A 14488-nucleotide genomic window follows, 5' to 3' on the forward strand; every position below is an offset into this window, starting at 1 on the left:
AGTTTTCATTTTGATGTACCGAATACATCACGGGCCATTTACCTGCGCTGTTGGTTCCCCAGGGGAAGGCTCATTTAGTTGTAATGTTTTGAATGGCTTTACTCACGTGCAGGGGGTAGTACAAAGCACCGGCCTTCAAGGTCTCCGTGACAGTTGAGTCCTTTTTTGAGGTGGGAAGACTTGCCACTTACCGCTCTAGCCCTTTAAGAAGCCCACCCCTCAAATACATTCCCGTGGTTCCTCCCAGGCCCGCTGTGGGGGGCGGGGGTCCTGGAAAGCCCCGAGCTGAGAAGGCAGCAGCCATGTGTTAGGGTGGGTTTGTGGCAGCCTTAGGCCGAGACCTGCGATTCCAGAGTCCTTTTCAGGGGGACAGTGAAATTTGAGGGTTTTGCTTTTTATTTTAGTTTTTTTAAATCTTTGAGACAAATACACCTTTAACCATTCACTTAGAAAGTACAGGTCTTTCATACTGTTTTCAGCCTGTGTTTTTCTTCTCTGTCACATGGTGTGTTACTTATTTTTAAGAATATTTTAAAACTAGGTCTTTTTCATATTGTTTCGTTTTTAGTTTGTTTCTGTTTGCTTTGGAATATCACTTTAAATTTTTTTATTTTGGCTTCCTTCTCTAATATGTTTACATACTTGTTTTCCCTTAATGCATTTCAAACCGAATCTTGGTGTCATCAGGAATATACTAATTTCCATATCACATTATTGACCTGGCCTGTTCCTGTCCACCCCTGTATAGATTTAGATGGGCGGTTTACTTATTCACTTACCTTTAGGGGGATTATATGAAATTGATCTAATATGCCTTTAAAAAATGTAACGTCAGATTTGCATACTGATCAAAGGCGTGTGTAGTTTAGGTTTTCTTCCAGACTCCTCTGTGGGCTCTGACGGTGCTCAGGTCCCACCTGAGGTTGTGGAGCCGCTGAAAGGAAACCCAGCTGCAAGGGGTGTGCGGGGCCGAGAAGATGGAAGTTTAATGGATATTTTACTCTGCTGTTTGGGAGCGAGGGCACACCTCAGGTCCCGTTCTTTGGATCCTTTCGGGGTTTTCTTTATTACGGTCTGTCTCGTTAGATTGGCAGTGAGCGTCTGTAGGTCAGCTTCTGTATGTTGATCTGTACCCTGCGCTCTGATGACCTCACTTGTTCGCTGGGGAGTTGTTCTGTGGATTCCTGAGGTTTAATGCCATCTGCAAGTTGGGATAGTTCTCTAGGTTGACTTCGCAATCTTATTTCGCATCTTTTGTATCAAAGTTATATTTTATTTTTATTTTCTGATGAATTAGGAGTAGTTTCTGGCACATTTTCCCAAGCTTATTCAGCCTGTCTTTGTATTTTATTAATTTAATAACATGTTTTATATTTTTCTACTGATTATTGGACATGTTTTTCCCACCTGGACGCCCCGGCTGTGAGCAGGGGTACTTTCTCCGCGGGCTTGGGCCGCTCTGGCCTGTAGCGTGGTGGAGTCCTGGGGCTAGTGCTGGCGTTTCCTGGGTGACGCGGCACCCGGCGCAGGGAAGTCTCTTGACCGCTGTGGCCAGGAGGCTGGTGGTGTGGCCTGCCTTGGCTCTGAGCGCGTGTGTTGGTCACTGTCTTTGTGAAAGGGCACTTTTGGGCAAGGGCTTGTGGAACCGGAGGAGTGAGCCAGGCTGGCTGATCGCATTTCCATTTGCCTCTCCTAGCCGGTCCGGAGTCCCGAGAGAAGAGACAGGAAGGCATCGGCCAGTGCTCGGAAGAGAAAGCACTCACCTTCCCCGCCGCCCCCCACGCCCGCAGAGTCACGGAAGAAGAGCGGGAAGAAGGGGTAAGCGCCACAGCCTGGACCGCGCACCCGCAGACTCCCGGGCTCTCCGGGCGCCCTGCACCGCGCACGCTGTGCTCACAGCCGGGCTGGGAGAGCTCGTCCCGAGCACAGTCTCTCTTCCGCATCTCAGCACGTGGAGGTGGCTGCTGAAGCCTTCGGGACATTATATTCATCGTCGTTCATGTCGGTGTCTCTGATTTTGTCACCCGTCCCACTTGTGGTCAAAATGACTCATACAGGACACGAACCTGTGACTCAAGTCCTTGTATAGTGCGTGGCCTGAAGTCAATACTTAATAAATGGTAGAGAAGGCTTAGTAATTTCAATAGTTAGCTCAAAATACATTGATAACATTTATAAATAACACTCATGAACCAGCTACAGTCATAAAAATGATTTTACTGTTTTCTCAAGCTGCATGTATGTATATATTGTGAAGACCTTATCAAGGACCTGGAAGACCCAATATAGACCCAAGTTAATACCATGAAAGTAGATTTTTCTCCAGGTACGATTGAGGGTAACCTTACTTCTTAAATATCAGATCTGAATCGCGATGTTCAGATACTTCGGACCCACCTGAGATCCTGCGAAGAAAGCTTGAAGTCAGTGTGTTCCTCTTCCAGTTGGGGGCTAAGCGGGGGGTCCAGGACGCTCGTGGTCACTGAACCGAAAAGCACCTCCTAGGGCTCACAGTGGTGGCATTTGGCCTCTCCTTTGAGTGTAAAACCTGCCGAATTGCGTTTCCGAAAAAGAATGCTGTGTGTCCTTCAGTTACTATATCTGTCTTCTAATGAACGGGCCTTTGCTCACTTAAGTTTCCCCTTAGGATCCCGTATTTAACCAAAATCTGTTTTCTGAATGTTCGTTTTATTCATCTTCCCTGCATCTTTTCTTCCCTTTTTACATATTTTACCTCCCCACCACCTTTAGGTTCATAGGCCTTTTAAAAATTGTCATGTGATTTTTCTTTGAAAATTTTAACCTGTATCCCTCAGTCTAACCCAGTGGTCACCAGCCGGTGGCCCGCGGATCACTGGTCGTCGGTGAGGTCCGACGGCTGGCAACCGCTGGTCTCACTGATCCCGACCTGCTGCCCCTCTTAGAAGGGAAGGGCGAGCGTTCTTGGAGCGGAGGCCTCAGGCTGGTCCTCCTGTGTCTCCATCCCCACGGCCCAGTCCCTCTGTACAAGTTATTTTCTTCTTCCATCTTCATGCCTTTACTCATCATCCTGAAACGTGGCCTGCTTCTTAGTGAATTGTCACTGTTCCCGAGGTTCAGCTGAGCTGTTGCCTGCGATCTGGACTGTTTCTCGGAGCTGCATTTCTTGGTGCCTTTATTCCTTTCTCTGTGTGGCATGCGTCACGTTTGTGCATCCGGTATGGTTTCTGTTCTGCATCCCCTTCCATTCCTCACGGTGAGGAATCTTTCCATTCTTGTTTGAACTTCAGCCTGCATTCTGGCATGTATCCGTTTTAACAGTAAACACTGGTTTGATTGAATTGGTGAAAGCGCAATGACAGTTTTTACAAAAAGCATTACTACCAGGTTAGTACCATCCTAAGTGGTTCTGCTTTGTACCTCCTGGTATTTGAGTGATATAAACAGCGAGAAAATACAGGGTTTTATATCTCTGACCAACATCTTAGTGATGGTTTATTACCTGAGCTAATACGTGTTGTCACATTTCCATCGCAGATGTTCTTTCTTACACCAGCTGAAGCCTCTTTCAGGGTGTGGTCTGCAATTTGTATAGTAGGATTTTGTGTCTGTTTTTATGCCTAGTAACTGTATTTTCCTTTTGGCTGTTCTTTGGGGGATGTATCTAATTTGATTTCACTTGTCTTTTAAGGTGATTCTGGGCATAGATTCTAATTACAGTGAAGGTGAAGCCTTTGAAATTGCTTGCTGTAAATAGCTGTAATGCCTTGTTCATTTTTCACATGCTCTTGTCTGTTTCAGCCAAGCTAGTCTCTACGGGAAGCGCAGGAGTCAGAAAGAGGAAGAGGAACAAGAAGACCTCACCAAGGACATGGAGGACCCCACGCCGGTGCCCAATGTCGAGGAAGTGGTGCTCCCCAAAAACGGTGTGTGCTCTGCTGCCGGGCCTGAGGGTGTTGGGCACGCCCGAGGCATCTCAGCAGTGCCATGGGGGCTGACTTCTGCTCTGTGCCCCACTTCTCAGCTTTCAAGTACGACTAGATTCCCCCTTTTAATGTTCCTCTTTCCCCATCTTTTGGTACTTTTTGTTTAGTGAGAATATATACACTGTGACCAAAATGTCTAAATTTAGTAATATTTTAAAACTGTGGTTTAAAAACCCCAACAGAATCAGTATGGGTGAGGAAAAGGGGAGTGCTTTTCCACGTGCCAGTTCCTGGGCAGAGGGTGTGGCATGCCTTCTAACTGTGCCTGGGATCTGGAGATTGTCCCTGCCCTCCTGCCCACTTGTTCTCCGTGTGCTTTGAAGCTCTGCTATTAGGGCATATACGGCTAGGATTATCCTGTCCTCCCGATGGCTGGACTCTTCATTCCAGCACCTGTACATCCCCCTGAAAAGAACCCCAGTACCTATTGGGGTCCAAATCACCCCTCTCCCACCCCTGCAACCACTGCTGTTCTTTGTCTCCAGATTTTCTATTCTCTATTTGCTTTTTATCTAAGTTTTTTGTCGTTTGTTGTAGGTATTAAATGTATCCTTAATTTATCAACTATATTTAGAATCACTATTGTCTAGTGGAGAAGAACGTGTGAAATTTACCCTAATGTAACTTATGCCCTTTCATGTCTTTGGTAACGGAAAACGCAGTCACCTGTAATACGTTACACGCATTTCTAAAATCATCGCGTTGTATAATGGGGCACTGCAAACCACACCGGTGTCTGCAGGTCACGTGGGAGATCATGTTTATAAAAGCCATCGGATTCATTTGAGATGAAAGTGCTGGGAAGGTGCTGGTAGTCCTTACAGATCCCTAAACTGCCTTTTATAATAATAAAAGCGTAATATGCTAATTAGACCGGACAGCCGAACGACCTTCCCGATGTCCTTTCGGACAAAGCTGGGGCTGTGAGGGCCGAGCCCCTGCACGAATTCTGTGCCTCGAGCCTCTGGTAAAGCTATAATGATCCATATAGTGTGGTTGGACACAGGAATGGCTGGATGCATCAGTGGAATAGAATGGCCAGCTCAAATGTAGGCCCATGTATATGCACGCATTAACATGCATGACAGCACGGAGAAAGGAATGTCGATTACGGAATAGTGGAAAACTCAAGATCAGGTTCAGTCAGTGCAGGGCTCGTTACTTTGTCCTCTGCACATGGACACACCGGCTCGATTGAGAGTGAGCGGGATGTGATGTAACTAGGAATTCTTACGTGGAAGTGTCGCACAGGCACACAGCCCCAGGAGAAGGGTAGAGAGCCAAGGGCAGTCCGAATGATGTTCATAGAAGGTTTTTACCTCCTCAGAACATGTCTCCAAGTCACCTAGGTGTGTAAAAGGCACCATTTCTCCCTCAGGTATCTAAACGAAGGGCACAAAACTGAATCAACAAAGACACAGAAACTAATAACATGGCTTCTTTTAGGAAAGGGATTAAAAGCCTTTTCTGTTTTGTTCTATTTGTTTACTTTTATGATGAAAACATTTTGGTGCTTTGTAATTAATTACAAATGTAGTGTCATCACGTGGGCTGCTTCTCGGGTTGTGGTTTGATGGTGAGGACTGAGTGATGGGGTAGTTGCAGGGAGATTCGCGTGTATTTAAATCTATTCTGTTTTTCTCTTAAAAACAAGTAGAACTTTCTCCCTAAAACAACGCTTTTTTTTTTTTCTTCTAGTAAATCCAAAGAAAGATAGCGAGAATACACCTGTTAAAGGAGGAACTGTAGCTGATCTAGGTAAAAACAAAAAAACCTACCCATATCTGTGGTGTTTTCTGTCTTAATATCAGCTCCTCGGATGTTTGTCTTTATTGAGAGATGTTGCTTTCAGTTGCTATACTTTCCAACAGATATTGATTGCAGTTCCCTTGAGCAGCATCGTGGTTTGGTTTGCTACCGTACTAGGAATGTTGATTTTCTGGGATCCATTCTTTACAGTCTTTAATCCTGATATTATAAATAAATCAGAATTTCTGAGTTTTAAAGAAATTGTTGGTAGTTAAATTACTCGCAATGCCTTAGTCACTGCTAATGATGATAGTAATTAAAAATAAAACAAAATGCTACCGAAACTTAATGTAACGTTTGTGCCAGAACCTCTCCCCTTTATCGCACTGGCACTTCTGTCCCCGGTGGAATTGCGCGTGGGTTTGCTCCTGTCCTTCTGGGAAGCCATACTGCGGGCCTGCATCCCCTCCTCAGAAGGTACCGACCCCCTAGGGACTTGGTCTGTGCGGAGTGAGCGTAACCGCGTTCTTCACTCCTCATCCCTTACACACCTCCTCCCGGATCCGGAACGCTGTTCCTCACTTCACAGCCTCAGGAGGAAAGAGCCTAGGCAAGCCCCTGTCCTGTTAGGAAAGATCGTGACCAGGGCAGTAATTAATTATGAATGCCCTCGTGTTGGGAATTTTTAATGGTTTATGCCTTGAATTTCTTCTCACCTCTGTGCTTCTGTGTGCAGTTCTCACCTACTGAATGGTTTGAGGTGGGCTTGCTCTAGCTCTCCATTCTCTCTTCTTCGTCCAGTGCCAGTTACTGGAACCTTCACTTTGCAGGAAGGGCAAGCAGCTTCACCTGCTCTTTAAATAAGGGTGTGTCTTGTTTTTCAGACGAGCAGGATGAAGAAGCAGTCACAACGGGAGGAAAGGTAACGTTCGCGTAGGTCCTTAGAGATACTCTGTTTTGAGGCCCTTATGATTTTAAGTATCTTCTTTAACGTATCCCCCCAAATAATTAGTGCTTCTTGACCCCCAGCGTTTTATCAAAAGGAAATTTCCATCTTCTCAGCGGTGTCCCTGGGGAAGCAATGATTTTGAAATTACTGTTAGAAAAACCAGGTGTTTAGGTGGAATCACTTGCAGAGCCTCCATAATTTATTTCCGATATAAATCAGGGAGTTTTTAGTGGGAGTGCCTGAGAGTGCAGGCCCTCTACCTGGGCCCTGTAGTTACACCTTGATTCCAGTTTATTGGCTCTGCATGTTGTCTCAGCACAAAGCAGGTGATGAAGTAGCACCTGCTGTCCCTGTCGGGAGGCGGTGAGAGGTGCACAGAGAGCTGGTAGCAGGTACTCGGGCTCCGTCTTGGGGATGGGAAGCCTAGTCACTATGCCTTACCCGTGTCCTGGAGTCTGCTCCTTACCATAACTGGGGAGCTAATAACTGAGGCTTGGGACCCATCCGATCCAGGCAGAGCGTGCCCCTGGGCAAGTAGGGAACGCGCTGTTGAGAGACGTGTGGGCAGGCAGCTGCGTTCCTCCCTATAGGAACAGCCTTTCTGTAATCAGCTTGGGGGTTGGCCTTGCTGCGAGGCACTCCCTCCCTTGTATGTGCTGATCCCTCGTGTGAGAGGCAGGAGTAATCCGCGCTGTCACCGGGCAGCTTGTGAAGTGCCTTAGAGATTGCGAAAGCCCGTCCTCACTTGGAATTTATTTTCCTGGTCCTTGAAATGGGAACAAATAGCTTCATTTTCTGGGACGTGATATGAGCGGGGTGAAAGCTGTTCTGTGTCTCTAGTTCTCTTTCTCTTCACTTTGGCTTCTTTTCTGTAGGAAGATGACGACCCCAGCAAAGGTGATCAGGGTCGGTCTGTTGACCCTGGTGAAGATAACGTGACAGAGCAGACCAATCACATCATCATTCCCAGCTACGCATCCTGGTTTGATTATAACTGGTGAGTAGCCCTCCCTCTGTGGACAGGGTACTTAGGAGTGGGGAAACGTTCCTGGAATCCATGGGGAAATATCCTCTGTGAGAATGAACCAACAAAAAGGCTGTGGTCCCTTTACACGATGGAATACCTTTGGTGATAGTGTGTGTGGGCCTGGAGAGCATCATGCTAAGTGAAATATGCCAGTCAGAGAAAGACGAGTACCACAGGATTTCACTCACATGTGGAATCGGTGAACAGGTAGAAACAGACTCACAGATACAGAGAACAGACTGCCAGCTGTCAGAGAGGAGGGTGTGGGGGGCTGGGTGGAAAAGGTGCAGGGATTAAGAAAAAAAACGGAACCGCCTCATAGATGACAACAATAGGGTGACTTCCAGAGGGTGGTGGGAGGAGATAGGAGACGGTTAGGAGGCTGTAGTGGTGATGAAAAGAGACTTGACTTGGGGTGAACACGCATTACACTATATAGATAGAGAATTGTACCCCTGAAACCTGTAATCTTGTTAACCAATGTCAGCCCAATAGAGCACTAAAATAAGTCAATAAAAAATATAAGATTCTGTGATCTTTCTAAAAGCAGTAAACTCTTAAATAATTTCTAAATTCAATTTACACAAAGTTTCTGAGGACTGGACAGGATGGTGCAGGGGGGTGAAGAGCCTGAAACCTGATTAGTGTGAAGTCCATTGTCTTCTGGCCCGTCATTCATTTTACCAGTTTGTTGCCATGCCAACTGCTGTGATTTTCGTCACCCCATTTCCACAGAACCCTTTCTGTCGTGTAGCCCCTTCAGCCGTTCTGTGTGTGACACGGCTCAGTAAAGTCTGTGCCTGTCGCTGTGTTGGTAGCATTTTTTTGAGTTTGGTTCTAGGAACGGAAAAACCGCAGAAAGGCCTGGATGAGGAAGGGAGCGCTTTCCTTAACCCTCGGACACACTGTTAACGCACAGGGGCTGTGCGCAGCCAGTTCGCTTTTGGGAGTGGTGCTCACGTTTTAGATTTGTCCGTTTTGCTTTGAAAATTAAGCTTAGCTCACATTCTGAGATTTTTATTTTTCAGAGTACTTACTCCCAGTCTTTTTTCTTTTTCTGCTCAGTATTCACGTGATTGAACGGCGTGCTCTTCCTGAGTTTTTCAATGGAAAAAACAAATCCAAGACTCCAGAGATGTGAGTGACATGTGCTAATGGGATGCTGATACCGCCACATACTTAGTGGGGCTGGGTCTTCAGAGAAATGGTGTGTTTGGCGGGCTTCCTAACGCTTCCTTCTGAGTTAATGTTCTTATCTCTGCTGCACAGAATTCCTTACCTCAAAGGAAATGGCTTCAGACTTCTTTCTTTCTCAACTTGGAACTACATACATGGCAGCTCTTGCAGCTAAAGTTTGAGTTCAGTAATGGCTTTTCACTGAAATTGTTCAGGTTACTTTCTAACAGTTCCCACCCACCTTGTGTGTACATATGTGATATGAGCTATAGATACTTATTTATACTAATACAAGGGTAATATGCTAATTAGACCGTGAGACCTTCTGGGCGTTCTTCTGGACAAAGCCATGGTGGCGGGGCCAAGGGCAGAGGTGGTTAGGGGCGATCAGGCCAGGAGGGGAGGGCAATTGGGGGTGATCAGGCCGGTGGGGGTGTGTGCAGTTGGGGGCGAGCAGGCCGCCGGGGGGGGGGGGGGGGGCAGTTGGAGGCAAGCAGGCCGGCAGGCAGATTGGTTAGGTGTGATCAGGCAGGTGAGCAGTTAAAAGCCAGCGGTCCCAGATTGCGAGAGGGATGTAGGCCGGGCTGAGAGACACCCCCCGCCCCCCAGTGCATGAATTTTGTGCACCGGGCCACTAGTATGTAATAATTGAGGACAAAATGGAACTTTCATCTTGTTTTTCTGATGAGTGACTAGTCCTTAAAAGGAGGCCAGAGAGGGTGATGCAGCTGCACAGGCGTCGCTCCTCGCTGCGTGACGTGTTGTGTGCTTCTGCCTTGGAAGTAGTAAACTTGCTGGGAGGAAGACGTTTGTGAGGACGTATGTTTTGCCTTTGCCTGGTGACGGTTAAATACCCACTTCTAGAAACCCTCACCCTAAGTAAACCCGCACCTATCATACTGTCATATCTTTCCATTTATTATCTTCATAGTGTTAATCCGTTGTCTGTTAGATACTTGTGGCTGCACAATAGATGTCTCTTGTTTAAATTGTTAGGGAAGGATAATGAGATAATGCATATATGCTGGGGGTTGCTAGGGAAGGATGATGGGATCATGCGGATATGCTGGGGGTTGCTAGGGAAGGATGATGGGATCGTGGGGATGTATATGCTGGGGGCTGTTAGGGAAGGATGATGGGATCGTGCGGATATGCTAGGGGCTGTTAGGGAAGGGATCATGTGGATATGCTGGGGGCTGTTAGGGAAGGGATGATGGGATTGTGGGGATATATATGCTGGGGGCTGTTAGGGAAGGATGATGGGATCATGGGGATATGCTGGGGGCTGTTAGGGAAGGATGATGGGATCGTGGGGATATATATGCTGGGGGCTGTTAGGGAAGGATGATGGGATCATGGGGATATGCTGGGGGCTGTTAGGGAAGGATGATGCGATCGTGGGGATATGCTGGGGGCTGTTAGGGAAGGATGATGGGATCATGGGGATATGCTGGGGGCTGTTAGGGAAGGATGATGGGATCATGGGGATATGCTGGGGGCTGTTAGGGAAGGATGATGGGATCGTGCGGATATGCTGGGGGCAGCCTGTACAAGGCAGTTTGAGGTTCTGAGCTTAGATGTCAGAGAGAAACGCAGGCTTTAAGCTGGAACAACGCTGTCAGGAGTCACTTGGAACCAGAGTCGAAGATTTCCCATGAGAAACGCTGTGTTTCCCTGATAATTTCTTCATCTGCGCAGTCATGGTCTATGCTGCCACCTAATTTGCTAATTGCCAGCATTTGTAAGTTCTTACGGTCCTTGGGAGTCTTCCGCTTAAAAGCACCGTTAGCACTTGAGTCCAGTGAACTTGGATTCACCTTTTAGCCTGCGTCGGCCCACCTGTGCCTTTACAGGCCCTTCTAGAGAATGTGCCCCTTCGACTCGGCTGCCCGGCTTTTGTCTGACATTTGTGGCAAGAACTGTTGCTAGGTCTCTAGCTCCTTAGCACTCTTACTCTAAAATGCTCGGGCACACTGTGGGGGAATCTCCTCTGACCCCATCTGTTTTTCTCTCTAAAGAACCGTTGTGTGTGGCCTCTGAGTTTGGCCTCAGGTCTCTTGCTTGCTGCCTGGAAAGCTGCCAGGCAGGGCGTAGCAGCCAGGTCAGAGCGGAAGCTGTGCGTGGCGCTGGGAGAGTGTAGAGACGAGACGCCGCACGGCCAAGAGCCTCCCACGTCTGTCTCCTCTCCCTCCCGGTCTGAGGTCCAGGCAGACCTTACCGCCTGGTGCTTCAGTCTCCGCTTCTGAAAATGGGCGATGACAGCCGTGCATGGGGGGCTACGTGAGCGTGCAGGGGGAGTGCTCGGCGCCAGGCCTGGCGCACGCAGTCCGCGCTAGAGACTCAGCGCAGTGGCCCCAAGGCTCCCGCGGATGCGCAGCCATGGACAGTGCTGGACCCTGTGCCGTCAGCCTGTGTCGGAGAGCTTCATCTCCGTAGAGTCAGCCAAAACTGGGACTCGGAAACAGTCTTCCACCTTCGGTTGGGAATCTGGGCACAGGGCTGAGCGCTAGGGAGGGGATCTGGGTCGGGGTGCTGCAGGCAGCTCCGTTCCCCAGCTCGTCTCCATGTGGCTTCACGTTACCTTCGCCAGCTTCCTTCGTGCACACGTTCGTTCGTGCGGAGTTGTTGTGCATGCTAGAGGGCCTCCCCGGTGACGGTGACGCCGCCTGACGGAAGGCTCACGCATGTCCCTGAGGGTTGGAACGTCCTTGGGCTTTCTGTAGGTAGTTGTGAGCAGTGTGCAGCTTGTTCGCTCCGAGTGACTGTTTCTGAAAGGATGTGTGTCCACCCTAAGAATTTGGCCGTTGCTTTTTAGATACTTGGCGTATCGCAATTTTATGATTGACACATACCGCCTGAACCCCCAAGAATATCTGACCAGCACCGCTTGTCGGAGGAACTTGACGGGAGACGTGTGCGCTGTGATGAGGTAAGCGCCTGCTGCCCTGACTTCCCTGCGGGCGGCACTGACTGCACTTCATGCCTGAGGGCCGGTGACTGGCCGGTCGACTGGCCGGATGCTTCCTTGCTCGATAAATCAACCCAGTCTCCTGTCTGTCACTCGGGTTGAATATAGGTGATGCTTTGGAATTTTTCCTCTTTTAACATTTTATAATATTTAATTTTGGAGTCAAATTGTAAAATGCCCCGAGGTGGAGAGTGGGCTGGGAGGGGCGTCGATAAGCTCTGTGCCCTAGATCTGCCTGAGGGAGGGCGGGAGGTGGCCCCACTGGTGTGTGAGAGTCCTCCCGGGTCTAGCTGAGCGCTCCCCCTCCTTGCTGATGGAAGATTAGGCTTTCTGCCAGGCCTGAGGCACCTGTAGAAGTCATCCCTCCTTCCACAACCAGAATTGTCCATTACTTCCTCATGGCTCATCGCCTGGAGAGAAGATGTCTGCTTGTTTTTGTTACTTGTTTTTTTGTCTAAAGTTTTGCATATGTCTGCTTTTCCCCAATTGACACCCCCCCCCCCTTACTTGTTTTTTAAATGAAAAGGCGTGTTCTCCAGCTCTAACGCAGAGCTTGCTTCCTCAGGGTTCACGCCTTCCTAGAGCAGTGGGGCCTTGTTAATTACCAGGTGGACCCGGAAAGCCGGCCCATGGCGATGGGGCCCCCCCCTACTCCTCACTTCAACGTGCTGGCTGACACCCCCTCTGGGCTTGTGCCTCTGCACCTTCGATCACCTCAGGTACGTGAGTTCTGCCCGCTCTTCCGGGAACACTCCCCCTCGAGCTTCCTGTCCAGGCATTAGCGTCCTCATCGTGGGTAGCGTCCTTTTAGCTGGCAGGTTTTGTTTGCTTTGGTCTGTTGTGAACGTTGGAGCCCGTGTGTCTGTTCGGTGTTAGAGGTAATGCTCCCATCAACCCCTAGGCTCTGCCCCTGCTGCCCCGCGGTACAGGTTCTCTCCGACTCCTAACCCCCTTACCCTCCTGGCATCGAAGGCGCGAATGAGACGAACGGTTGTCTAAGCTGTTAACGGTGTTTAAACTCCTTCCCCTTTGTAACATTTGGGAAGAGGACGTTCACACACGTGTTCTTGAAAATACTGTCAGCTTATGGACAGTGTTCATTTGAAGAGCGTGAAGCTGAGTTTTACATTGCCCTGCATTGGGAAGCGGGAGATCGTGTTTAGGAAAATGTGTTGTCTGTTTTTTCTGTGACTCAATAGAGACAGGAAAACGTTATATGTTAAAATGTTGCTAGAAGGGTGGTGTGGAAGTGTTAGTATTATTTTTTTTGTAGAGTCTCTACCAGGAGTGAGTGTTTTATTAGGTTCTATTAAACCATTCCTTTTAAAAAACAAATCAAAACAAAACTTTTTTATTGATTTCAGAGAGACAGGGAGAGGGAGAGAGAGAGAGAAACATCAATGATGAGAATCATTGATTGGCTGCTTCCTGCATACCCCCTACTGGGGATCGAGCCTGCAACCCGGGCATGTGCCCTTGACCAGAATTGAACCTGGGACCCTTCAGTCCACAGGCTGACGCTCTATCCACTGAGCCAAATGGGCTACGGCTAAACCATTCTTTAAAAACTTCTATCCCCTTAACTTATTATTTTTTTTTTGTAAGAGGACATTTATTGGGTAGATTACAGAGGTAGAAAATGTAGTTCCTAGAAGCAGTGGGCTTAGCAGACAAGGTCAAGAGGCAAAGGAAGGGCCCGTGGGCTCGGGAGGAAGAAGCTCTTGGTAATGTGCCCGGGGTGGGGGTGGGGGCGGGGGGAGGGGAGGAGGCGAGGGCATGCTCCCTGGAGGGAGAGCAACTCGGTCCTCCATCTAAGGGTGGTGGTTGTTTTTTAATTTAAATTCTTTATTGTTGAAAGCATGACATATGTCTCCTTTTCCCCACTGAACTCTCCCTGGCTGCTCTCCCCTCCCCCACCCTAAGGGCTTTTAGGTCAGAGTTTGTGGGGAGCTCGCAGGGGGAGACCCCAGTAGGATGTGCAGCAGCTCCCCAGGTGTGTCCTCTCGGTGTGGTCTCCGCTGGTGGGTCGCGGCATGAGGCAGCCCGTTGCTGTGTCCCTCACATTGATGTTTCTCTCTCTCTGCCTTCCCGCTCCCTTCCACTCTCTCTTGGGCTCCAGCACAGGGAGGGCAGACTGGCCTGGAGCTGTGTGAGGAGGGTCCCGGGCTGGGCCTCAGAGGGCAGCGGGTCTCCTGGGCTGAGCCAGTCCCTGGCGCTGCAGAGGGCCTCTTTCCCCGACGGCCTGGACTTCAGAGGTTAATGCAGCTCTTTCCTTTATGTGACTCACAGGTCCCTGCTGCTCAGCAGATGTTAAATTTTCCTGAGAAGAACAAGGAAAAACCAATTGATTTGCAGAACTTTGGTCTCCGAACTGACATTTACTCCAAAAAAACCTTGGCAAAGGTAAGGATTTTTTCCTAGACAGACACTCACTACAATCCAGCATGTCCTCTTCGTCCTCCTTCCTTCTGTGAAATGTCATTTCCCCGAAAGACACTTAATTTACTGTGTAAAGCGTAAGGAGGTGAGCTCTCTACTAATCTGATGGCATTTTGTAAAAGAACAGTCACTTTTACCATTTTTCTACATGGTTAGAAGATAAGTATTTAAAAATAACTATGATTGATGTGTTAAATAAAGTAGAGGACAAAATG

The 14488-nt window shown here is 48.5% G+C and overlaps 1 protein-coding gene across 1 annotated transcript in view; it reads left to right on the forward strand.

Moving 5' to 3' along the window:
* SMARCC1 (SWI/SNF related BAF chromatin remodeling complex subunit C1) overlaps window positions 1-14488 on the forward strand; it is a gene marked incomplete at its 5' end in the record, with an annotated part of 87001 nt that overhangs the window by 30264 nt on the left and 42249 nt on the right. The window contains 9 exons of the mRNA XM_080672709.1: window positions 1697-1818; window positions 3781-3905; window positions 5664-5723; window positions 6599-6636; window positions 7539-7660; window positions 8756-8827; window positions 11682-11795; window positions 12400-12553; window positions 14124-14237. Of these exons, the coding sequence (XP_080528835.1) occupies window positions 1697-1818; window positions 3781-3905; window positions 5664-5723; window positions 6599-6636; window positions 7539-7660; window positions 8756-8827; window positions 11682-11795; window positions 12400-12553; window positions 14124-14237 (921 nt within the window). The remainder of the gene's footprint in view (window positions 1-1696; window positions 1819-3780; window positions 3906-5663; window positions 5724-6598; window positions 6637-7538; window positions 7661-8755; window positions 8828-11681; window positions 11796-12399; window positions 12554-14123; window positions 14238-14488) is intronic.

Source organism: Plecotus auritus, assembly GCF_963455305.1.
Source record: "Plecotus auritus genome assembly, chromosome: 6".
NCBI lineage: Eukaryota > Metazoa > Chordata > Mammalia > Chiroptera > Vespertilionidae > Plecotus > Plecotus auritus.